The sequence below is a fragment of the Nematostella vectensis genome, chromosome 3 (assembly GCF_932526225.1).
Source record: "Nematostella vectensis chromosome 3, jaNemVect1.1, whole genome shotgun sequence".
Taxonomy (NCBI): domain Eukaryota; kingdom Metazoa; phylum Cnidaria; class Anthozoa; order Actiniaria; family Edwardsiidae; genus Nematostella; species Nematostella vectensis.
The window spans coordinates 19,570,941-19,594,144 of NC_064036.1; the positions used below are offsets into that span (position 1 = coordinate 19,570,941).

At 41.2% G+C, this 23,204-nt stretch overlaps 4 protein-coding genes and 1 long non-coding RNA gene across 5 annotated transcripts; 4 read left to right on the forward strand and 1 right to left on the reverse strand.

The window, feature by feature from the left end:
* The first annotated feature begins 53 nt into the window (after positions 1-53).
* Positions 54-1,920, forward strand: LOC5508993. Its single transcript, XM_001629523.3, has one exon. The coding sequence runs from the start codon at positions 149-151 to the stop codon at positions 1,082-1,084; it is 936 nt and encodes a 311-aa protein (XP_001629573.2). The 5' UTR covers positions 54-148; the 3' UTR covers positions 1,085-1,920.
* On the forward strand, positions 67-15,331 carry LOC125561146. Its single transcript, XM_048724520.1, has 2 exons — positions 67-148; positions 14,168-15,331. The coding sequence occupies exon 2, from the start codon at positions 14,168-14,170 to the stop codon at positions 15,101-15,103; it is 936 nt and encodes a 311-aa protein (XP_048580477.1). The 5' UTR covers positions 67-148; the 3' UTR covers positions 15,104-15,331.
* Positions 5,408-8,794, forward strand: LOC116604139. The gene is made up of 2 exons (XM_048724519.1): positions 5,408-6,883; positions 7,187-8,794. The coding sequence occupies exon 2, from the start codon at positions 7,537-7,539 to the stop codon at positions 8,629-8,631; it is 1,095 nt and encodes a 364-aa protein (XP_048580476.1). The 5' UTR covers positions 5,408-6,883; positions 7,187-7,536; the 3' UTR covers positions 8,632-8,794.
* LOC125561139 lies at positions 8,935-13,664 on the forward strand. Its single transcript, XM_048724488.1, has 2 exons — positions 8,935-9,549; positions 10,854-13,664. Exons 1-2 carry the CDS (start codon positions 8,935-8,937, stop codon positions 13,662-13,664), a joined length of 3,426 nt encoding a protein of 1,141 aa, XP_048580445.1.
* Positions 15,332-18,847: 3,516 nt separating the features above from the next.
* On the reverse strand, positions 18,848-19,770 carry LOC125561373. The gene is made up of 2 exons (XR_007307402.1): positions 19,619-19,770; positions 18,848-18,991 (listed from the first exon to the last, which is right to left on the reverse strand). It is a non-coding gene; the product is annotated as an uncharacterized LOC125561373 (long non-coding RNA).
* Between the last annotated feature and the right edge of the window lie 3,434 nt (positions 19,771-23,204).

A 23,204-nucleotide genomic window follows, 5' to 3' on the forward strand; every position in this document is an offset into this window, starting at 1 on the left:
AAATGACGAAAGCATTTTCATAGAGGATTCTGAAGTTTGGGAGGGGGCCTCGGGTGGGTACCCTGTGTGTGTGAACGTGGCGTCTGTTCGAGAATCATGCTGAAAACATACCGTTGTTTGCTCAAGAATCTAGAATTTTTAGTACTAAATGACTCTTAAACGCGGCCGTACTAGGACCCCTAGGTGGTCTAGTCTATTTTCTAGGCGATGCATTATTGTAAGTGCAATTCTAACTCTGGTCTTCTTGATTTTTGTATCTTCGCAAATTCGTCTTGATCTGGAAGAAAAGTCGTTCTTTCGCAAGATCAAACTGGTAAAGCATAGCTGGTTTGAGCGGCAATATGTCGGTAGTTGGATCCAGGGTAAGCTCTTGGCGATGAAATGGGAAAGCTACGTGGACGCCTATTGCAAACAAGGCAAAAGTCTTGCCTTAGGGGGGGGCTATACTAAAGACGACTATCTTGACTGGACGGTCGAAATTGCAGAACAACTTGGCTTCAAAGATGGTCACTCTATTTTCGATAATGGATGTGGCTGTGGGGCATTTCTGGTTGCATTTAATCTCACATACAATAACGTAAAAGTCGGTGGCTTGGATCTGAGCAACGGTGCAATTACATTCGCAAAGGAGACATTCCCTCAGTTCAAAGATAATTTCAAGGTTGGAAGTGTTGAAGACTTGTCCTTTGTTGCCACAGAAACATTTGATCACGCCATGACGTTCTTTACATTTCCGTATGTGAGCCCAGAAGTACAGTGCAAGGCAGTCAAGGAGATGGTCCGAATTGTCAAACCAGGGGGGACACTCTATGTAGGCCATAACCTAGAGAGCGACTGTTTTAAGAATCACATCGGTATCTACACCCTCCCCCTGTGTTTCTGGAATGAGCAATGCCTTGCAGGAAGTGATGACATTGAGGAAATTTATTATATCAAAGAAAGGGACCTGTTTGGTGTTGTGAAATACTGTCCTGAAAAAAGTGCAGTCTTTATCCGTAAAAAGGGCGTAGAGAAGCAACTCAAACAACATGCAGGAAAGTACTATTGTGATAGCAAGTTTCCCCCTTCAGGGAGAAAAAATTGAGCAAATTTATTTTCAGAAGTGAACAAAGTAAAATTATTGATTTATAACTACTCATGTATCAAGTAAACATAGTAAACTTTACGGCTGGATGTCACATTTTTTTAGAATTGGAGCAATGGAGAGGACAGCTATGGCAAATTGCTTGGTTTGAGATTATGACAGCCATTATAAGCTTTCCCAAACCCAAATTAGTTAAATTATAAAAATAGTTAAACATTTGTGACATATCTCTTAGTCTCACATCCACAGCTAGGATAGAACCTTCACTTCTTACCACTTTGATGTTTTTGCCTGCAATGTCAAGGTGTTATAGTTACCGTAAAGTTGTAGGTTACCTTTTATGGTAGCTATTACACACAGGGATACAGTATAATTTACAATACTGTACAATACTGTTATTTTAAAGTATTTGTAAAACGAAAAAACTAAGGAGTAGCTTATTTGTGCTAACCTGGCACCTACCCCTAAATAAAGTTAGAATTATTAAAACGTATCTTCTGCCTAAAAATACTTAACTGGTTTGCAGGTATGATTGGTGTAAATGCCACCTTGTTTCTATCAAAACCCATCAATGTTTACTCAATGGTTGTTGGATCATTTTTCACATAGCACCCACATCTAATGTGTTAAAACACAACTGCATTTGATAAAAAAAAAAACTTGCATCTAAATCTCAAAAGGGGCTGACACTTAACTAGACCCTCCACATTTTTTGGTTGTAAACTATATCTCTAGTTCATTGTATGAAAAAAAAATATTTAGCTTTGATGATTATTGTTATAATTGATGCCCAAGTTTATTTTAGCATAAAGTAAATAAAATCACAAGTAACACTATTTTTCCTGTTTCCGTTTCTTTACTAGTCTAACAACAGGGCTGTTAGTGGAAGGAAATGGTGCACTATGTCCCTACTGGTCATTTCCTTATAGTTTTTGAAAATATTTGGATGGTGTGGCACATGCCCCCATTGCCCCACCCCCTGCTACGTCCCTGATTTAAATGAGTATGTAGATTGTAAATCCTATTGAGAGGCACTATATACCGTAAGTGAAATACCTCCTTTGTGACATCTCTAGTAAAACATATCAAGTAAGGAAAATCTGTCAGTGATTTTATCATTTTATGTGGTCGTAGTTTTGGGTCCTAGTAGAACTGTAGGTACTAAAATCTGGGCATGGGTCCTTATATCAATGAAGTGTTTTGAAGAGCACTACAATCATGTGGAGTTTGAAGATTGTGCAAAAAATTGCTAATTGAATAAAAAAATATCTCACCCTTATAACAGTTTTATTGGGGTATTAAAGAAAATTTATTCCATCCCTTTGGTGGTGTGCCATATGTTCCAAATGTCATATATCTGAATGACCCACCATTTTCCTGTACCATTTTTTTTTCACTGTGTTATGAAGCATGCCTCACAGCATTGGGTTTACATGGAGAAAATTGGTTGGGTCCTTGTGCTACAGCCGCAAAACATACTATAGGGAGTAGACCATGTGACTTTGAGGGGCTCCTGCTCTATAGGGAGTAGACCATGTGACTTTGAGGGGCTCCTGCTCTATAGGGAGTAGACCATGTGACTTTGAGGGGCTCCTGCTCTATAGGGAGTAGACCATGTGACTTTGAGGGGCTCCTGCTCTATAGGGAGTAGACCATGTGACTTTGAGGGGCTCCTGCTCTATAGGGAGTAGACCATGTGACTTTGAGGGGCTCCTGCTCTATAGGGAGTAGACCATGTGACTTTGAGGGGCTCCTGCTCTATAGGGAGTAGACCATGTGACTTTGAGGGGCTCCTGCTTTATAGGGAGTAGACCATGTGACTTTGAGGGGCTCCTGCTCTATAGGGAGAAAGAACAATTCAGCTCTAAAGGAGTCTTTGAATGAAGAGCAGCATTGGTAGAGCAAAGTAACAGTATTTTAAAAGGCTTATTCCCTGTTCTTGTTTTCTTTATATTTTTTTTTTGGATGAAGTATTTCGTCCAGTTTAGTCACATACTGACTGTGAAACCCAAAATACTTAGTCTGCTTAGCAACCACACTTAGTGTTGTTCACATCGGAAATCCTAAACCTGTCTTCAGATTTGTGGCTGATGCTTTCCATTACTGTGGAGTTTCAGAACATTGGGAGTTAGTTTATAAATGAAAAATTATTGTCCTACCCCATACACTTGATTTTCACAAGTTCAAATTTTTTTTGTTTTTGAGATAACAATATTTCCCAACACATTTTACTGTCTTTGTCAAATAAACCCTGTATTGTTGTGATTGTGTGACAATAAAATCAAGCAAAACCAGTGGAATTGAAATATGTGCCTTCATCAAAACTGAAGCAGAGTAATGCACCCCAGGCGGGGGGGGGGGGGGGGGGTACTCCCTTATACGGGCTATACTGGGACATGCCGTTGGACAGGGTATACATTTTAGGCATTGTCTGTCCTGAACAGGGTATACATTTCAGGCCTCTGTCCTGAACAGGGTATATATTTCAGGCCTCTTTGTCCTGAACAGGGTACATGATTTTAAGCGAGGCTGTCCTAAACAGGGCATTGGTTGCCTTGCTATAACTCGTAACTGCTGATCCTGCCGCCAATCCGATTGCCTTGCTTTCTTTCACGTGCTAACTAGGGCCCTAAAATTGAGGTTGTCGTCCTAAACAGAGTCCTAAAATCAAGGGTGTTATCTTAAACAGTTTGCTTGACATACATTTGATGGCACTGCCTTCCAGTCCTGGGAACATCTTTAATAAAACTTTGATTAGAAGACAGTACATTATTTAACAGAATTAAGCTTTTTTTAATCAGTACAATGTACACATTTGATTTTGACCTTTAAGCGACATTCAAACATGGTAGATTTTCATTTGAAATTCAAATGCTACATATTTTTTTGTTGGTGAATAAAGAACAATACAAAGAATAAAGATTTTCAGCTATGGTCTCTTGAAAGCATACTATAAAATAGAAATTCAAACAACACTCAATTCAATATCATAGAATCACTGACATGTCTATGCTTAATAGGCTGTCACATTTTATTCTTTTTCTGAGTTGTTTATAATAAAATAGGACACTGCCTACATATTGTTTTCAAATGAAAATTGTGACCAATTAAATGCACTTCTTAACAATTTCCTGTGATAAGGTGTTCATGTCAATGCCACAGCATCTAACACTGTGAACTTATATTCTATCCAGCAAGAATACAAGTACTGTAAATTTTGTGGCAGGATCTATGTTACAAAAGAGCTTCTATGTCAAGGTTGAGATTCTTTTTGTTTCAATTTCTTTCATTAGATTGTGCCCCTCCATACATATGTTGGAACTTTTTTTGATCTGGAGACAAACCCCAGTTAGGATAGTACTTCGTGGGTGTACTACTATATGTGCGATACCCATGAAGCATAGCATATATAATGTCCAGTTCATTATTAAATGCTGCAACACTAAAGAAGCCGGCACTTCTTCTTCTTTTGAGGCTCTGGGGGTTCTAATGCTGCCAGAATTGCTTCATCAAACACGTTTTTAAGGCCTTTTTGTGTTAAAGCCGAGCACTCAACATACTTCACCGCTCTGAGCTCTCTTGCAAGCTTCTCTGCAGCTTCGACTGCGATGGGCTTTTGTTTATTTTTAGACAGCTTCTCTATTGTCCCTTGATCATCACGTAGATCAACTTGGGTACCGACCAAGAGGAAAGGTGTCTTTGGGCAGTGATGTGTAATTTCTGGAACCCACTGAAAAGAGGATAAATAATTGAGACAATATTCAATTAAGCATCTAGACTTTTCATTACTTGGTTACCAAATTAATATATTTTCAATCACTGATAATGATCCTTGTTTAATCCTGGAACAGCAAATGGCCAATCAGCTATCTAAGCCAATAAATAGTTTTTGTTTCCACTTTTTTGCAATAAAACATATAACTGCACAAAATGGATAATTGATTCCTAAAGGTGGTATGATTTAACTCTTTGCTATTACCAGATAAGAAATTGATTTGGAATTCTTTACAGTCAAAAACTATAAACAACTTGATACCCAAGTCCTTGTTGCACGCCGCCATCTTTCTTCCCCGTGTATACTTGCATTTCAGAAACGAACGCTGTTTCCGCATCAGCGCGCACCCATATCTTTATTCCTCGCTTTATTGGCTTCATCGGCATATATTGTTTAAAACCAAGGCGGCCTTTGTATTTTACCATCGCCTCATCAATGCTTACATTTTGAGAAGGCAGGTAATGTTCGCTGAATGACTTCTCAAGCGCGTCGAGGAACGGCCGCACTTTGTGCAGTTTGTCATGCCCCGGGCTGCCACGAGGAATCATGGTTTCTCGATTGTTCAGATGAAGATACTGTCTTATCTTCTCAAATCTGTCTCTTGACATTACCTTCTTTACCTCTGCAACGCCAAGAAGTGGCTCGGAAGACCAATACAGTCTTGTTTCTGGAAGCTCTTTGAAGCCAAAGAGAATGTTGAGCCCAAGGAACGCACGTATTTCGGCAATGGTGGTTTCGTACCATTTCTCATCAGGCTTCGTTTGTTGGCTCTGGCGGGCATATCTATTTGTTTCCAGGACGATATGTTCAATCAGTTCTTCTGGAAACAGCATCAGGAAGAAATCCACCGCAAAACAGTCTTCTGGTAGCATAAAAGTGGCACCGGTCCGCTCGCGAAATGCAGAAACTGTCACGTCTCCCTCGGTACTTGACCAAATTTCTCTCGATTCTCTCTGAAAACTCACATCTTCGTTCTCAGAATCGCTTTCCTCGCTCTCATCGTCTTTAGAAATATCAGACTCCCCACTCATTCTTAGTTAACGGGTACCATTGATGTCACACGTATATATAGCTCTACATTTTGTATTTAGGCGCAATTTATTGAGAGATGTGTGATTTTGCGAAGAGTTTGGGTCTATGGGAGATTTTGTTTTAAGTTTTCTGTGTAAAAAGTTCGACATATTACAAAATATTGACCTCTGAACATGTAACGCTATACGAAAACCATATGTCACAAGAATAAAAAACAAAGTTTAAACCGAAAACTTGAGATGTTCTGCCTGTAGTTGCTGCCTAAATTGTGTCACAATTTGGAGATACATGTTTCAGGACTCACCTAAATTAAAGTTACGGTTGTCGTTGTTGGTTTCCTCAACACACTGGACCGTGATCCAAGTGTCACGTGAATTTGGGTCATTTACGTTACCAGGCACAAAAAATCGAAATATAATTTCTTGTATATTCGTACAGAAGCCCTGAAACATATTTATAACAACTTTAAGGCTCAAAGACCCAAACCAATATTAAGAACTGTTCATAAAAATCAAAGTGTTCAAGAAATCATCACTTTATGCCAGCTAATTGGCAATAATTTTACTGCACTGTCGCTTACGTTACTCAATCTAGGTCACAACTGCCAAGCTTTAAGACCTTAGGAGGTCTTGTTAGCAGTGTCACATTGCAGAGCGACCTTAGTAATATCTTAAAGACAAATAATAATCTAATTTGGTTGAAACGTAAAGAGACAGTAGCTTGACAAATGCTAGTGTCACATTACGTTACCGTAACGTAAATGACAATAGAATTTACGTACTATCGTCTAATGGGGCGCACGTGCACACACACACTAGTGAGATAAGGATAATTTGTATAGGATTAAATTGCCAAGATATCTAACGTATTAGTTAAAGCCCAACAAGCTGTAATACAAGTCTTTCCTTCGATGACCTTCGCGGTAGAAGTATCAACTCTATCTTCACTTTTAAACTCAATTTGGTTTTAACTTCTCGAAAAGCAGAATTAAGGTAAGATACCACGCCTATGGTATTGTGTGAAGCTAAATGACTGATAAAGGCACTAATGCATACGCATTAGCTAATATCTAGAATAGTGAGGCTCAGCACATGCTTTTGCCAGTGGTAACGTAAATGACATTGAAAGTAACGTAATTGACAAAGTATTATGGATGAGGCAAGCTAGTTAACAATTGGTGGGCTACTTAAAAAAGGATCAAATGACCACTATTTAGAATTAAAAAAGCTTTCAGAATGATTTTTCTGTAATTTTGTGAAAATTGCTGTATCTTATGATCATTGTTTTATTCGAAGCATTCAAAATGGGGAAATCAAGAGCAGAGATTCAACGCGCCTACAGAGAACGAAAAAAAGGGAAAGATTCAAATTGGCAACAAAATGAGTCAATCCGAGTGCAAAAATACTACACACCAGCATCCAAACTTAGTGAAAAAGAGCTGGCGGAAAAAAGAGCGAAGAACGCGGAGGCTCAGCGCAAAAGTAGAGAAAAAAAGAAAATGTCCAAGATGGTAGAAAACACCGACAGGCCCGCGCTTAAAGTAAAAATAACAGCCACTCCAAGCATGAGAAAGTAAAATGAAAAAAATAAAACAATAAAACGCTTAAAACAACAAATTGCCAGCCTTGAAAAAAGCAATGTTAAAATGAGGAAGCAGAAAGAAAGGCTTTTCAAAAAACTAACGCCCCCTGCTGCCACCCCGTTAGCCGAAATGACACCTCGTACCCGCACAAAAGCCCAAATAGAAGCATCCGGTATAAAGGAAAAGCAGTTTCCCAACCAACTGAAAAAGTGCCTTTTGTTTGGGAATATTCTAGTCGACGAAGTCAAGGATTCCTTGAAAACCAATAAATCTACCTCCGGAGTGAGGGCCATAAGGAATATCATTACCGGGAAAATTATAAAAAAGTATCATGGACTGAGGCAATTGAGCAGAGAAATTGGAGTGTCGCGAAGATTTATTAAAAATGCTAAGACCAAGAAAGTTAGCTATACAAGAAAGGGTCGTTTGGTGGAAATCCGCAAGAGACTCCAAGAAGATATAATCAGTTTTCTCGAAAGAGACGACAATAGTCGTATGATGCCAGGAAAACAAGATGCTAAAAAGTGTGGTGATAGAAAGATACAGAAGCGAATTTTGAGCGACTACCTTTACAACCTGCGCATGAAGTACCTGGCTGAAAACCCAAACGCTAAAATCTCGCAGGCGGTTTTCTACAAGATGAGCCCCCCTTATATGATGCTAGCAAGCTTTGCCTGTCGTGATACCTGTTTATGCCAGCATCACCAGAACATGGCGCTTCTGCTGCGAAGCATGAAAAGAAGGCTTCTAATCAGCACTGGTAATCCAGATTCCTTCATTAAGGATAACACAGACGAGCAGGTCCTGGAGATCCTGAAGAAGATTGGGGATGGAGAAAAAATAACATATGAACAGTGGAAGCGAGTTCAGGACGAGGACGGCAAGCACAGGACCAAGCTTATCAATACAAAAGCATCGAAAGAAGATTTTATAGACAAGGTGACAGCGGCGACATTGAAGTTCCGTGAGCACAACAGACGCCACTATGAGCAATACCAACAACTCCGGCGTCTGAAAAGCAACCTCCAAGCTGGGCATGTTGTAATTCAAATGGACTTTGCCGAGAATTACAACTGCCAGTCTTGCGAGGAGGTGCAAAGTGCTCACTGGAATGGCCCCACTATGGTCTCCCTACATCCAGTAGTGGTATATTACTAGGCAGAAGGCAAAGACGACCTCGAGCACAAGAGCTTTGCCTTTGTTTCGGAAGAGCTCTCGCATAATGCAGCTGCCGTGTATGTCATCTTGGGGAGACTGAATCAAGAGCTGAAGGATCTTGTCCCTGACCTGGCCTTTGTACACTATTGGACAGAGAGTCCCACATCACAATACAGAAACAAGACAATCTTCGCCATAGTCGCGAACCACAAGGAAGAGTTCGGAGTCCCAGCAAGATGGAACTATTTTGAAGCGGGGCACGGAAAAGGTCCCTGTGATGGTGTCGGGGGAGCTGCCAAGCGGATGGCTGACGAGGCGGTGCGGTCAGGCAAAGTCGTTATTGACGATGCACACAGCTTCTTTGTTTGGGCCACCGAATATCAAAGTAGTGTGACCTACATTTACTACTCAACAGATGACTTCAAAATGGCATCAGCAAGGCTGGACAAGTACAATGGCACACAGACTGTCCCTGGCACAATGTCAATGCATGCCATATGCGCAGTGGACAGACACACCGTTCTCACTCGTGTCACCTCGTGTTACTGTCCCGACTGCCTTTCCAGCCCAAAGGATAGCCATTGTGCATGGAAAGCCGCCATGCTCACTCCACCCAGTGCGTTGAGTCTACGCAATGAGCTCGCTCTAAAGGTAGACGACTTTGTCGCTGCCGCTTACGAAGGGGACTGGTATGTTGGCAAAGTACAGCAGATCGACCAGGAGGACGGCGAAGCTCTCGTGACTTTTATGTCACGTAGTGGCACTACCCTTCAATCTTTCAGCTTCACATGGCCTGCCCGCGAAGATGTTATTTGGATCAAGAGGGACATGATCTTATGTGTCATCGAGCCGCCCACCCGAAGTAGTAAAACGCGCAAAACATATAGTTTGACTCCTGCGACACTGGAGCTCGTTAAGGTTCGCTTCCGCCTACCTTGTGTCATTTACGTTACCGTTTTTTATAGAGGTTTTAGAAAAACGATGGTTCAAATCGAAGCACCAAATATATCACCTGTAAGTAGAACCAAGTATTTTCGTATATATATATATATATATATATATATATTTACAGTGCGCTTGAAAGCATTTAAACGATTCTTTTTGTTTGGATGTGAAAACTGTCATTTACGTTACTAGTAGCAAAAGTTTAAGAAATTATGAATATGACCAAGTTATTGTTCAGAACCTTTAATGATAACTAAAAGGCGAAAATTTGACCAAAATTTTACAAGTTAAGAGTTGCATCGTGTATCCTACTGAGAAGGTCATATACGTTACTTTACATGTCATTTACGTTACCATTTCCAATCAGCATATATTGTTTAATTGCTTTATCAAATCAAAATCAACTTTATTGCGTTTAATATTTTGATATTGATGCTAGTAATTGAATGTAGTTGTATATTTCAAGACGTTCTAATTTTGTATTGAGAAAAACTTAAAGGAAGAACAATTTAATAATTTTGAAAACATAGATTCAACTCTTAAATCAAACAAAATTTGTGACAATATAAAGACGAGTCTACGGTGTTCTATGATGTTTATATTCAACAAAATTCATCTACTGCCACAAAAATAATAAAAAAAGGCGTATTTTACTGGTTAAACGGTTTTGTATTTGTGTGTTTTTGGGAAATGGACATGGAAAAGTCTCCTTTTCAGCTTGATTACCGAGGCATATATAAATTTGTGTAGCTTTTTTGCCTTTAAAGATATTGATGGGTCGTTTTGGGAGCTTGAATGACAAATAATTCTCCAAAATGTTGATTGCTTATCAAACTAGTGTAACAAGTTTTATTTTCCAACTTTTTTTGGGCCTTTGGTACCCGTTTACTAAGAATGAGTGTCCCCATCATTTTCCGGTCTATAAGGCTTTGGACTGGGTCAGCGGCACCTCCACGGGTTGCCCCACGTTAGAATTTGTCTGTCTGTTTTTGTCCAACGTTCAATTTCAAGCCTATCTTGCGGCCGGCATGTGGCCTATTACATCAGCTAAATGGCAGTCCTTATTCCTGGTGTGTTGGTGGCCCTGTTTTATCATCATCTGGCCTTGTTTTAGTCAAGATCATGGGTTCCCGAATCCGAGTGCTCATGTCCGCCATCTTGGAAATCCGATACGTTCTCTGAGCTCGAGAAGGGTTTATGACAGCGCTACGCTGAAGTCAATTAGGAAAACACAACCCAAGCAACGTATTGATAAAGAACTGTGGCTTCGTTTGAAGGATCTAGGCATTAGAAAACCTTTTAGATCCTCTCGTAAGTCCCGAGTCAACCGTTCGGATGGTCTCCCTGTGCCTGAGACCACAGGTACCCCATCAGTCGATGATGTCGCTGCTGGAACTCTTAAAGCTTCAATTCCTAGTTTGGTTTACAGTAATATCAGATCAATTCAACACAAGATCGATGAGCTTCAAACTGTTGTTAATCTCAATAGACCCCAAATCGTCTGCATCACTGAGTCTTGGCTGCACCCTGACATCCCGGATGCTGCAGTTAACCTCCCCGGGTTTTCGTGCTTCAGGCGCGATAGAACACACACGTCTGGTGGTGGTGTATGCGTTTACGTTGACTCTAACATCTCGTGCACAAGACTGTCTGACTACGAATCACAGGACATCGAATCGATATGGATTGATGCTAGACCACGCAGGCTCCCTCGCAAAATCTCCAGGATATTACTTGGATCTGTATACCACTCCACTAGTTGTGGCGAGGTTGAGAACTGTAGGCTCCTAGAACATCTGCAGTCTAATACTGAGAGCTTCCTACGTAATCATCCAGAGGGACTTGTTCTTATCTGCGGTGATTTCAATCCCACAAGTACTCGGTTCAGTGTAGTCGCTACAAAGCGTGCTACGGGTCTCTCTCAGATCGTCAAAGTACTGACCCGTGATACCGGCATCCTCGACTGGTGCCTTACCAACATGCCTAACTCCTTCGCTCCTGTGTGCCAGCTGCCAAAGATTGGAAGATCCGACCACTACACGTTGCTTATAGCGCCTATTCTGAGGTCTCTCAAACCTAGGGCTAAGACAACTATTTGGAAACGTGACCTCCGGCCCAGTAAGATCCGGGACTTTGGCTGTTGGATAACGCAGCAGCGCTGGACCGAAGTATTTGACAAACAGCTGGTCTCTGAAAAATTCCAGGCATTTTCGGATGTTTTGTATATGGCTGTCGATAAGTATCTCCCTCTCAGGAAGATATCGATTTGCAGTAGTGATAAACCGTGGGTATCCAATAAGCTCAAGTACCTTGTTTCCAAACGCCAAAAGGCATTACATCAATTTGGAAATGACTCACCGCAATTCAAAATGTACAGAAACTCTGTTCAGGAAGAGTGCAAAAAAAGCAAAGCCTCTTACTATAAGACCAAAGTCGCCAAACTCAAGAATACCAATGTGAAAAGGTGGTGGAAAGAAGTCAAGGGTCTATCTGGGGACAGCGGGTCTTCACGTGACTGGTCTCAACAGATGTTGTGTGACGACATTCCAACAACCTCTGACCTAGCTACTAGATTTAACAATTTTCTCGGTAGTTTAACTGCGCACTTTGAACCACTCCCGCCTCAAGCACCTGGGTCATTCTACCAGGTCCCTGATGATCTGTTGATCGATAATAGGCGTGCGTACCAGGCCCTCCGCCAGGTGAAAACCAACAAGTCATCTGGTCCTGATCCAATTCCAGCTAGGATCTGGAACACCTTTGCAATCGAACTCGCTCCTGTGGTTTGCGATCTATACAATGCGTCGCTCATTCAAGGATACGTCCCTTCTCCACTAAAGCAGTCTGAGATCTCGCCCATCCCCAAGTGCCCCCGCCCTAAAGTAGTCGAAGATGACCTACGGCCGATCGCCTTGACATCACAACTCGCCAAGGTACTGGAAGGGTTTACGCTTCAGCCACTATTCCATCAAGTGCTACATCAACTGGACTGGTTACAGTTTGCAGTTGCTGGGAAGTCTACTACTGAAGCGCTGGTCTATGTGATGCACATAATTTTCGAGGCTCTCGACAAAGGGGACTGCTGGGTCAGACTGTTTTTTTCTGACTTCAGTAAAGGCTTTGATTTAGTGGACCATAACGTTCTAATAGCAGAAATGAGTCACCTAGGTGTCCATGAATGTATCATTCGATGGGTGTCGTCATTTGTATCCAACAGGAGTCAGTATGTTAAGATAAGGGATTCACGCTCCCATGTAATATCACCTAAGGGAGGAATCCCACAGGGCACCAGGCTAGCTCCGTTACTATTTGCAATATTGGTGAATAGGTTAGCGCGCGACTGGCAGTATCGCATCAAGTATGTAGATGACGCTACAGTTTTTGAAATTGTTCCAAGAAATTCTCCTAGCTACCTTCCGTTTGTTGCGAATGACATAAATAGCTATGCCCTTGCACGCAATATGCGCCTTAATGCCAAGAAATGCAAAGAAATGGCCATGTGCTTCCTTACTTATAATTCTACTGAGCTTGCTCCTATGCTCATAAATGGTTGTGTTATTGAGCGCGTGGATTGCTATAAGTTGCTTGGTGTCCACATCACCAGTGACTTCTCGTGGAATACTCACTGTGATGCTATCGTGAAGAAGGCCACCAAGCGTTTGTATGCAATCCGTGCGCTCAAGAAAAGCGGTCTATCATCAAACGACCTTATTCAAGTATACTGTAGCACAATGAGACCTGTGCTTGAATATGCCTCGCCTGTCTGGTCGGCATTGCCAGAGTACTTGGTAGAGTTAGTGGAATCGGTCCAAAAAAAAGTGCTGCGCATAGTGTTTCCAAACCTCTCTTACCATGAGGCATTATCACACGCTAAATTGGAAACACTATGCCAGCGTAGAGAAACGGCATGCATCGCTCTCGTGGCAAAGGCCAAACGCGGAGGCCCCCTTAAACGCTTAATTCCTATTCCTGTAGCAACGCACCATGGGTATGGTTTACGGTCCGGTACGGCGTCTGTTGTCCCCATCTGCGGCCGTACGAATAGGCTCAACAATTTCTGTACTTATCGTTATCAACAAGTTATGTAAATGTAAGGATGTATTATATATATACTGGCTGCCCTGTAATTCAGCTTTCGCTGCAATAGGGTTAATAAACACATTATTATTATTATTATTAAGGCTCTAGATTATTGGTAAAACCAAAAAATTCTTCATCATCGCTTTTAAACAGATTCGCCATTATACAAATTGCCAACATAAAACTTCACAGCTGAATACCTCGCTTGTTTTGTATGAGCACCTACTCATTATTATGCACCGATCGAAAGCTTATTCTGTCCTCTGATTGGTTAAGACACAAAAGAAATATTTGCTGTTGTTTCCTACGTATTCTGATTGGTTGAATGCACCACAGTCACTGAGTGCCGAATGGCACTCTTAGGAAATAACCGCATAATCAAGAGAGTGCCAAATGGCACTCTTAGGAGTGAAAGGGTTAAGTGGAAACATCTTAGGGTCCTGACCCCGTACACAGTTCTGCTCAAGGAGAATTGATCTCTGTTCCGTTGTTTGCTCAAGAATCTGACTAAATGACTCTTAAACGCAGCCGTACTAGGACCCCTAGATGGTCTAGTCTATTTTCTAGGCGATGCATTATTGTAAGTGCAATTCTAACTCTGGTCTTCTTGATTTTTGTATCTTCGCAAATTCGTCTTGATCTGGAAGAAAAGTCGTTCTTTCGCAAGATCAAACTGGTAAAGCATAGCTGGTTTGAGCGGCAATATGTCGGTAGTTGGATCCAGGGTAAGCTCTTGGCGATGAAATGGGAAAGCTACGTGGACGCCTATTGCAAACAAGGCAAAAGTCTTGCCTTAGGGGGGGGCTATACTAAAGACGACTATCTTGACTGGACGGTCGAAATTGCAGAACAACTTGGCTTCAAAGATGGTCACTCTATTTTCGATAATGGATGTGGCTGTGGGGCATTTCTGGTTGCATTTAATCTCACATACAATAACGTAAAAGTCGGTGGCTTGGATCTGAGCAACGGTGCAATTACATTCGCAAAGGAGACATTCCCTCAGTTCAAAGATAATTTCAAGGTTGGAAGTGTTGAAGACTTGTCCTTTGTTGCCACAGAAACATTTGATCACGCCATGACGTTCTTTACATTTCCGTATGTGAGCCCAGAAGTACAGTGCAAGGCAGTCAAGGAGATGGTCCGAATTGTCAAACCAGGGGGGACACTCTATGTAGGCCATAACCTAGAGAGCGACTGTTTTAAGAATCACATCGGTATCTACACCCTCCCCCTGTGTTTCTGGAATGAGCAATGCCTTGCAGGAAGTGATGACATTGAGGAAATTTATTATATCAAAGAAAGGGACCTGTTTGGTGTTGTGAAATACTGTCCTGAAAAAAGTGCAGTCTTTATCCGTAAAAAGGGCGTAGAGAAGCAACTCAAACAACATGCAGGAAAGTACTATTGTGATAGCAAGTTTCCCCCTTCAGGGAGAAAAAATTGAGCAAATTTATTTTCAGAAGTGAACAAAGTAAAATTATTGATTTATAACTACTAATTCCTCAACCCAACATAAACCACTGACACTGTTTTGTGTTTGGCATAAGAGAAGTTTATTATAAAATCACTACAAACTGATAAATGAAAAACTAAAATAATAATAATAAACCTCTCTGCCACCCTTCACACAAAGCCCAGGGTGGGAGGGCGGGAAAAATATGAGCTTGATATATAAACGTTGAAAAGAACAAAGAATTATAGCGTGAAGCTGTGAACGTGTGCTAGCAATCAAGACTAGAGATAACTGAAATACAATATGCTGGCTTGAGCAATTAATCCCTTTAAGCTAGGTGCCCAAAGGGGGGTAAATTCCTCAACCCAACATAAACCACTGACACTGTTTTGTGTTTGGCAAAAGAGAAGTTTATTATAAAATCACTACAAACTGATAAATGAAAAACTAAAATAATAATAATAAACCTCTCTGCCACCACACCACCGGCCAAACAACAAAACAGTGCAGAAGGCCTAACTACTGGCCTGAATGGAAGCACGTAGCTGGGAAGCAAGCGCCAATTTTGATTGATTACTAAATTCTAAATACAATTTGTAAGAGTCACTAGCCCAATCACCATACAACTGTATCAATTCCCCTGGTACTCCGTGGTTAAACGCCCAAGAGGCACAGCCGCGTCGAAATGAGTGACCCCGATATGAGTCAGCATGAGCAACCCCCACTGAGCAAAGCGCCAGACGAAATTCGGTAACAAAACGGGACTTCGTCAAAGCAAACGGGCCTGAATGACCAAGCAATAAAAACAGCGGTTTGCGTGCAGAAGCGGGTACCAGGCGAATCATGTTGTTATAGGCAGCGACCGGACATAATAACGAGCCTGGAATACGTAACAGAGGAATGTGTAATCGACGCTGACCGAACTGAATAGTTTTGTATGCTTAAACGTGACGATAAGCCCGTGTTCGTTACACAAAACATCACCCCGTGTGAGATCGCGGGTAGGATTAAATGCCTTAATAGAAAGCGGTACGATATTAGCTATACGCGCCATAAGAAAAAATGCAAAGAGAAATGCGCAATACAATGTAGAAGAGTTAGCATCATGTTGAAAATCTACTGTTCGCGCAACTAGCAATAAAAGGCTAGGAGTTACCGGTGGAGCCCTCTGAGGTACATGTGGTATCCTACGGGAAACTCCCCGCAGGGCTAGGGATAAACTTCCCTGCTAGCAGAGGCCTCTTTTCTCTGTATTTCGCTGGGCTGGAGTTCGCGAGGAAAAGATACCTCTGCCATGGGTCGAACCTGTTTCTGTTGCGCATGCGTGAGCGTTAATAAGCGACCGACGTGCCAAAACCCGTACCATCGCGCGAAAGCTGTCAATATGCTTTGCATGGGTTTAGTCGGAAATCATGAATCAAACTCCGGTTAGTTCTCCTCTTCGAAAAAAAAAAAAAAAACAACTGTTCAATTTCAATCACCTAAAACGTCACTAAAAAGATTGAGCAACAAACGCAGCAAAGACGAGTTTTGTCTTGTTTGTGGGATTAATTTCAAGACATCTGGGCAGGCGAGTTTCTTCAATGTAAATATCGCACAGTTGGATTCGAAGAAAATGTTACAAAACTTTTTGGTAAAATTAGATCAGCTATTCCCAGAAGAATATGCAAAACCTTTAAACGGAAGATTGACTCGTTTGTCAAAAGAGAGAAAATTCTGAATGAAGATAAGGCATTGAATGGCTTCTTTTTATAATTCGTCGCGTGATATTTCTACGGAGGACGCCGTTTCGAATGCGGGCTTATTATCCGGCAGCGGATATACGTTTCATGCATGCGCTAGTCATTGTAGGCTCAAAATAGTGGCCAGTAATTAATGAACGGAGCATGCGCTCTGGATCTCGTCCACGATCATGGACGGCGGTTTGATCAAACGAACGTGCGACCCATGGCAGAGGTATCTTTTCCTCGCGAACTCCAGCCCAGCGAAATACAGAGAAAAGAGGCCTCTGCTAGCAGGGAAGGGATAAACTAAAATCCTTAGTAAATGCATAGTCATAACCGGCGAAAAGATGTAATAACTTGACCCCACTTAAATAATTACGAATCGAAGGTGGTGCAATCGAACGACTTAAAAACTGTACATAAAGACAGACCGTATCTATGTCTGCTGGTAATGGAGTCAAGTCAAAATATAAGCAAAATAGAAAAAAGGCCTTAAATTGAGTCTTTAAATTACTATATGTCCCTGTGCTATAAGCAGCTTGTAATGTCTGTCGTAGATCCTTTTGCAGAGAGGCCAAAGCCGAGGAATCGTGACAGCAACCTGATTGTCACAGCGCACGGTTAAACGGAGTCCCGTCCACCGTTGACCCCACAACTTAAGCGCCACCACAATAGTGAGAAGTTCCAAACAATTTATATCGAGGGACTGAGCAACAACCACATCCGGAAATGAAGCGTGGAAATATTCATTGTCACAAACGCCTCCACAACCAACCAGGCAAGCGTCTGTAGAAAAACTTCCCCCGGAGAACTCCAAGAGGTAGTTTTTATCATAGATACTCCGTTGTATTCCCGCAGGAAATGACACCACCAAATAATATCCTTGCGAAATTCCGCGGTTAAATTAACGTGAAGATGATTGTATTGAACCGTTCGTAGCAGACTTAATAAGCGCGAGATAAACCCGACTCTGACGAACACACTTTGAAACAAACACAAGTTTGCCAACTAGGGATTGTAACTCCCGTTTGCGAGCAGTTTTGCGGTTCCTCCAATCATGTAAGAGAAGCTCTAACTCCGCTAGCCGCTCAGGACTAACTGACAACGTAAATGAATTCGTGTCTACCATCACTCCCAAACACAGCATGAGCGATGAAGGCGGACAAGCTTTGGAAACAGATTCGATCAGTCCCAGAGAGGAGAGAAGAGTCCCCAACTGCTCAAAATCGGAAGTCGCAGAGCTAGCCTCAGAAGCCCCAATGAAATCATCCAAATAATTAAATAAAACTTTTCCTTGCTGTCGATGAATCCAAGCTACCGCTGAGGTGGCGCGCTGACATGCCTGAGCAGCAGAGCGTAACCCCATAGTTAAAACAGTGTCAAAGTAATAATGTCCATTCCAAATATACCCAAGTAAACGGTAATCGCCGGGATCCACAGGAAACTGCCTATACGCCTGCCGCAGATCCCTCTTATAGAGAAAACAACCCGGGCCAAACTGCACGATCGCTTCCACAATGTCATCTATAGTGGGATAACAAGTCACGAACGGATCTCCCAGAAAACTATCACACGGAATACCATCATTTACTGAACCGCCCTTAGGCCAGCTCAAGTCCACAATTACCCTACGTTCTTCAGAATCTCGCTTGGGAACCGTGTTCAACGGTGAAGTAACAAATCCACCCCCGAAGGGAGGATCCGTAAACGGCCCAGCGACACGACCAAGCAAGGTAGACCATGTGACTTTGAGGGGCTCCTGCTCTATAGGGAGTAGACCATGTGACTTTGAGGGGCTCCTGCTCTATAGGGAGTAGACCATGTGACTTTGAGGGGCTCCTGCTTTATAGGGAGTAGACCATGTGACTTTGAGGGGCTCCTGCTCTATAGGGAGAAAGAACAATTCAGCTCTAAAGGAGTCTTTGAATGAAGAGCAACATTGGTAGAGCAAAGTAACAGTATTTTAAAAGGCTTATTCCTTGTTCTTGTTTTCTTTATATTTTTTTTTTTGGATGAAGTATTTCGTTCAGTTTAGTCACATAGTGACTGTGAAACCCAAAATACTTAGTCTGCTTAGCAACCACACTTAGTGTTGTGCACATCGGGAATCCTAAACCTGTCTTCAGATTTGTGGCTGATGCTTTCCATTACATTCCTGTGGAGTTTCAGAACATTGGGAGTTAGTTTATAAATGAAAAATTATTGTCCTACCCCATACACTTGATTTTCACAAGTTCAATTTTTTTTTGTTTTTGAGATAACAATATTTCCTAACACATTATACTGTCTTTGTCAAATAAACCCTGTATTGTTGCGATTGTGTGACAATAAAATCAAGCAAAACCAGTGGAATTGAAATGTGCCTTCATCAAAACTGAAGCAGAGTAATGCACCCCAGGGGGGGGGGGGGGGGTACACTCCCTTATATGGGCTATACTGGGACGTGCCGTTGGACAGGGTATACATTTTAGGCATGTCTGTCCTGAACAGGGTATACATTTTAGGCATGTCTGTCCTGAACAGGGTATACATTTCAGGCCTCTGTCCTGAACAGGGTATATATTTCAGGCCTCTTTGTCCTGAACAGGGTACATGATTTTAAGCAAGGCTGTCCTAAACAGGGCATTGGTTGCCTTGCTAAAACTCGTAACTGCTGATCCTGCCGCCAATCCGATTGCCTTGCTTTCTTTCACGTGCTAACTAGGGCCCTAAAATTGAGGATGTCGTCCTAAACAGAGTCCTAAAATCAAGGGTGTTATCTTAAACAGTTTGCTTGACATACATTTGATGGCACTGCCTCCCAGTCCTTGGAACATCTTTAATAAAACTTTGATTAGAAGACAGTACATTATTTAACAGAATTAAGCTTTTTTTAATCAGTACAATGTACACATTTGATTTTGACCTTTAAGCGACATTCAAACATGGTAGATTTTCATTTGAAATTCAAATGCTACATATTTTTTTGTTGGTGAATAAAGAACAATACAAAGAATAAAGATTTTCAGCTATGGTCTCTTGAAAGCATACTATAAAATAGAAATTCAAACAACACTCAATTCAATATCATAGAATCACTGACATGTCTATGCTTAATAGGCTGTCACATTTTATTCTTTTCCTGAGTTGTTTAGAAAATAAAATAGGACACTGCCTACATATTGTTTTCAAATGAAAATTGTGACCAATTAAATGCACTTCTTAACAATTTCCTGTGATAAGGTGTTCATGTCAATGCCACAGCATCTAACACTGTGAACTTATATTCTATCCAGCAAGAATACAAGTACTGTAAATTTTGTGGCAGGATCTATGTTACAAAAGAGCTTCTATGTCAAGGTTGAGATTCTTTTTGTTTCAATTTCTTTCATTAGATTGTGCCCCTCCATACATATGTTGGAACTTTTTTTGATCTGGAGACAAACCCCAGTTAGGATAGTACTTCGTGGGTGTACTACTATATGTGCGATACCCATGAAGCATAGCATATATAATGTCCAGTTCATTATTAAATGCTGCAACACTAAAGAAGCCGGCACTTCTTCTTCTTTTGAGGCTCTGGGGGTTCTAATGCTGCCAGAATTGCTTCATCAAACACGTTTTTAAGGCCTTTTTGTGTTAAAGCCGAGCACTCAACATACTTCACCGCTCTGAGCTCTCTTGCAAGCTTCTCTGCAGCTTCGACTGCGATGGGCTTTTGTTTATTTTTAGACAGCTTCTCTATTGTCCCTTGATCATCACGTAGATCAACTTGGGTACCGACCAAGAGGAAAGGTGTCTTTGGGCAGTGATGTGTAATTTCTGGAACCCACTGAAAAGAGGATAAATAATTGAGACAATATTCAATTAAGCATCTAGACTTTTCATTACTTGGTTACCAAATTAATATATTTTCAATCACTGATAATGATCCTTGTTTAATCCTGGAACAGCAAATGGCCAATCAGCTATCTAAGCCAATAAATAGTTTTTGTTTCCACTTTTTTGCAATAAAACATATAACTGCACAAAATGGATAATTGATTCCTAAAGGTGGTATGATTTAACTCTTTGCTATTACCAGATAAGAAATTGATTTGGAATTCTTTACAGTCAAAAACTATAAACAACTTGATACCCAAGTCCTTGTTGCACGCCGCCATCTTTCTTCCCCGTGTATACTTGCATTTCAGAAACGAACGCTGTTTCCGCATCAGCGCGCACCCATATCTTTATTCCTCGCTTTATTGGCTTCATCGGCATATATTGTTTAAAACCAAGGCGGCCTTTGTATTTTACCATCGCCTCATCAATGCTTACATTTTGAGAAGGCAGGTAATGTTCGCTGAATGACTTCTCAAGCGCGTCGAGGAACGGCCGCACTTTGTGCAGTTTGTCATGCCCCGGGCTGCCACGAGGAATCATGGTTTCTCGATTGTTCAGATGAAGATACTGTCTTATCTTCTCAAATCTGTCTCTTGGCATTACCTTCTTTACCTCTGCAACGCCAAGAAGTGGCTCGGAAGACCAATACAGTTTTGTTTCTGGAAGCTCTTTGAAGCCAAAGAGAATGTTGAGCCCAAGGAACGCACGTATTTCGGCAATGGTGGTTTCGTACCATTTCTCATCAGGCTTCGTTTGTTGGCTCTGGCGGGCATATCTATTTGTTTCCAGGACGATATGTTCAATCAGTTCTTCTGGAAACAGCATCAGGAAGAAATCCACCGCAAAACAGTCTTCTGGTAGCATAAAAGTGGCACCGGTCCGCTCGCGAAATGCAGAAACTGTCACGTCTCCCTCGGTACTTGACCAAATTTCTCTCGATTCTCTCTGAAAACTCACATCTTCGTTCTCAGAATCGCTTTCCTCGCTCTCATCGTCTTTAGAAATATCAGACTCCCCACTCATTCTTAGTTAACGGGTACCATTGATGTCACACGTATATATAGCTCTACATTTTGTATTTAGGCGCAATTTATTGAGAGATGTGTGATTTTGCGAAGAGTTTGGGTCTATGGGAGATTTTGTTTTAAGTTTTCTGTGTAAAAAGTTCGACATATTACAAAATATTGACCTCTGAACATGTAACGCTATACGAAAACCATATGTCACAAGAATAAAAAACAAAGTTTAAACCGAAAACTTGAGATGTTCTGCCTGTAGTTGCTGCCTAAATTGTGTCACAATTTGGAGATACATGTTTCAGGACTCACCTAAATTAAAGTTACGGTTGTCGTTGTTGGTTTCCTCAACACACTGGACCGTGATCCAAGTGTCACGTGAATTTGGGTCATTTACGTTACCAGGCACAAAAAATCGAAATATAATTTCTTGTATATTCGTACAGAAGCCCTGAAACATATTTATAACAACTTTAAGGCTCAAAGACCCAAACCAATATTAAGAACTGTTCATAAAAATCAAAGTGTTCAAGAAATCATCACTTTATGCCAGCTAATTGGCAATAATTTTACTGCACTGTCGCTTACGTTACTCAATCTAGGTCACAACTGCCAAGCTTTAAGACCTTAGGAGGTCTTGTTAGCAGTGTCACATTGCAGAGCGACCTTAGTAATATCTTAAAGACAAATAATAATCTAATTTGGTTGAAACGTAAAGAGACAGTAGCTTGACAAATGCTAGTGTCACATTACGTTACCGTAACGTAAATGACAATAGAATTTACGTACTATCGTCTAATGGGGCGCACGTGCACACACACACTAGTGAGATAAGGATAATTTGTATAGGATTAAATTGCCAAGATATCTAACGTATTAGTTAAAGCCCAACAAGCTGTAATACAAGTCTTTCCTTCGATGACCTTCGCGGTAGAAGTATCAACTCTATCTTCACTTTTAAACTCAATTTGGTTTTAACTTCTCGAAAAGCAGAATTAAGGTAAGATACCACGCCTATGGTATTGTGTGAAGCTAAATGACTGATAAAGGCACTAATGCATACGCATTAGCTAATATCTAGAATAGTGAGGCTCAGCACATGCTTTTGCCAGTGGTAACGTAAATGACATTGAAAGTAACGTAATTGACAAAGTATTATGGATGAGGCAAGCTAGTTAACAATTGGTGGGCTACTTAAAAAAGGATCAAATGACCACTATTTAGAATTAAAAAAGCTTTCAGAATGATTTTTCTGTAATTTTGTGAAAATTGCTGTATCTTATGATCATTGTTTTATTCGAAGCATTCAAAATGGGGAAATCAAGAGCAGAGATTCAACGCGCCTACAGAGAACGAAAAAAAGGGAAAGATTCAAATTGGCAACAAAATGAGTCAATCCGAGTGCAAAAATACTACACACCAGCATCCAAACTTAGTGAAAAAGAGCTGGCGGAAAAAAGAGCGAAGAACGCGGAGGCTCAGCGCAAA

What these genes read in the sequence shown, in the direction of transcription:
- LOC5508993 (XM_001629523.3), top strand. Translation starts at nt 149, where the DNA reads ATGACTCTTAAACGCGGCCGTACTAGGACCCCTAGGTGGTCTAGTCTA.
- LOC116604139 (XM_048724519.1), top strand. Translation starts at nt 7,537, where the DNA reads ATGAGGAAGCAGAAAGAAAGGCTTTTCAAAAAACTAACGCCCCCTGCT.
- LOC125561139 (XM_048724488.1), top strand. Translation starts at nt 8,935, where the DNA reads ATGGCTGACGAGGCGGTGCGGTCAGGCAAAGTCGTTATTGACGATGCA. An exon ending in CGACACTGGAGCTCGTTAAG is followed by an intron (nt 9,550 to 10,853) that starts GTTCGCTTCCGC and finishes CTTCGTTTGAAG; the next exon opens with GATCTAGGCATTAGAAAACC.
- LOC125561146 (XM_048724520.1), top strand. Translation starts at nt 14,168, where the DNA reads ATGACTCTTAAACGCAGCCGTACTAGGACCCCTAGATGGTCTAGTCTA.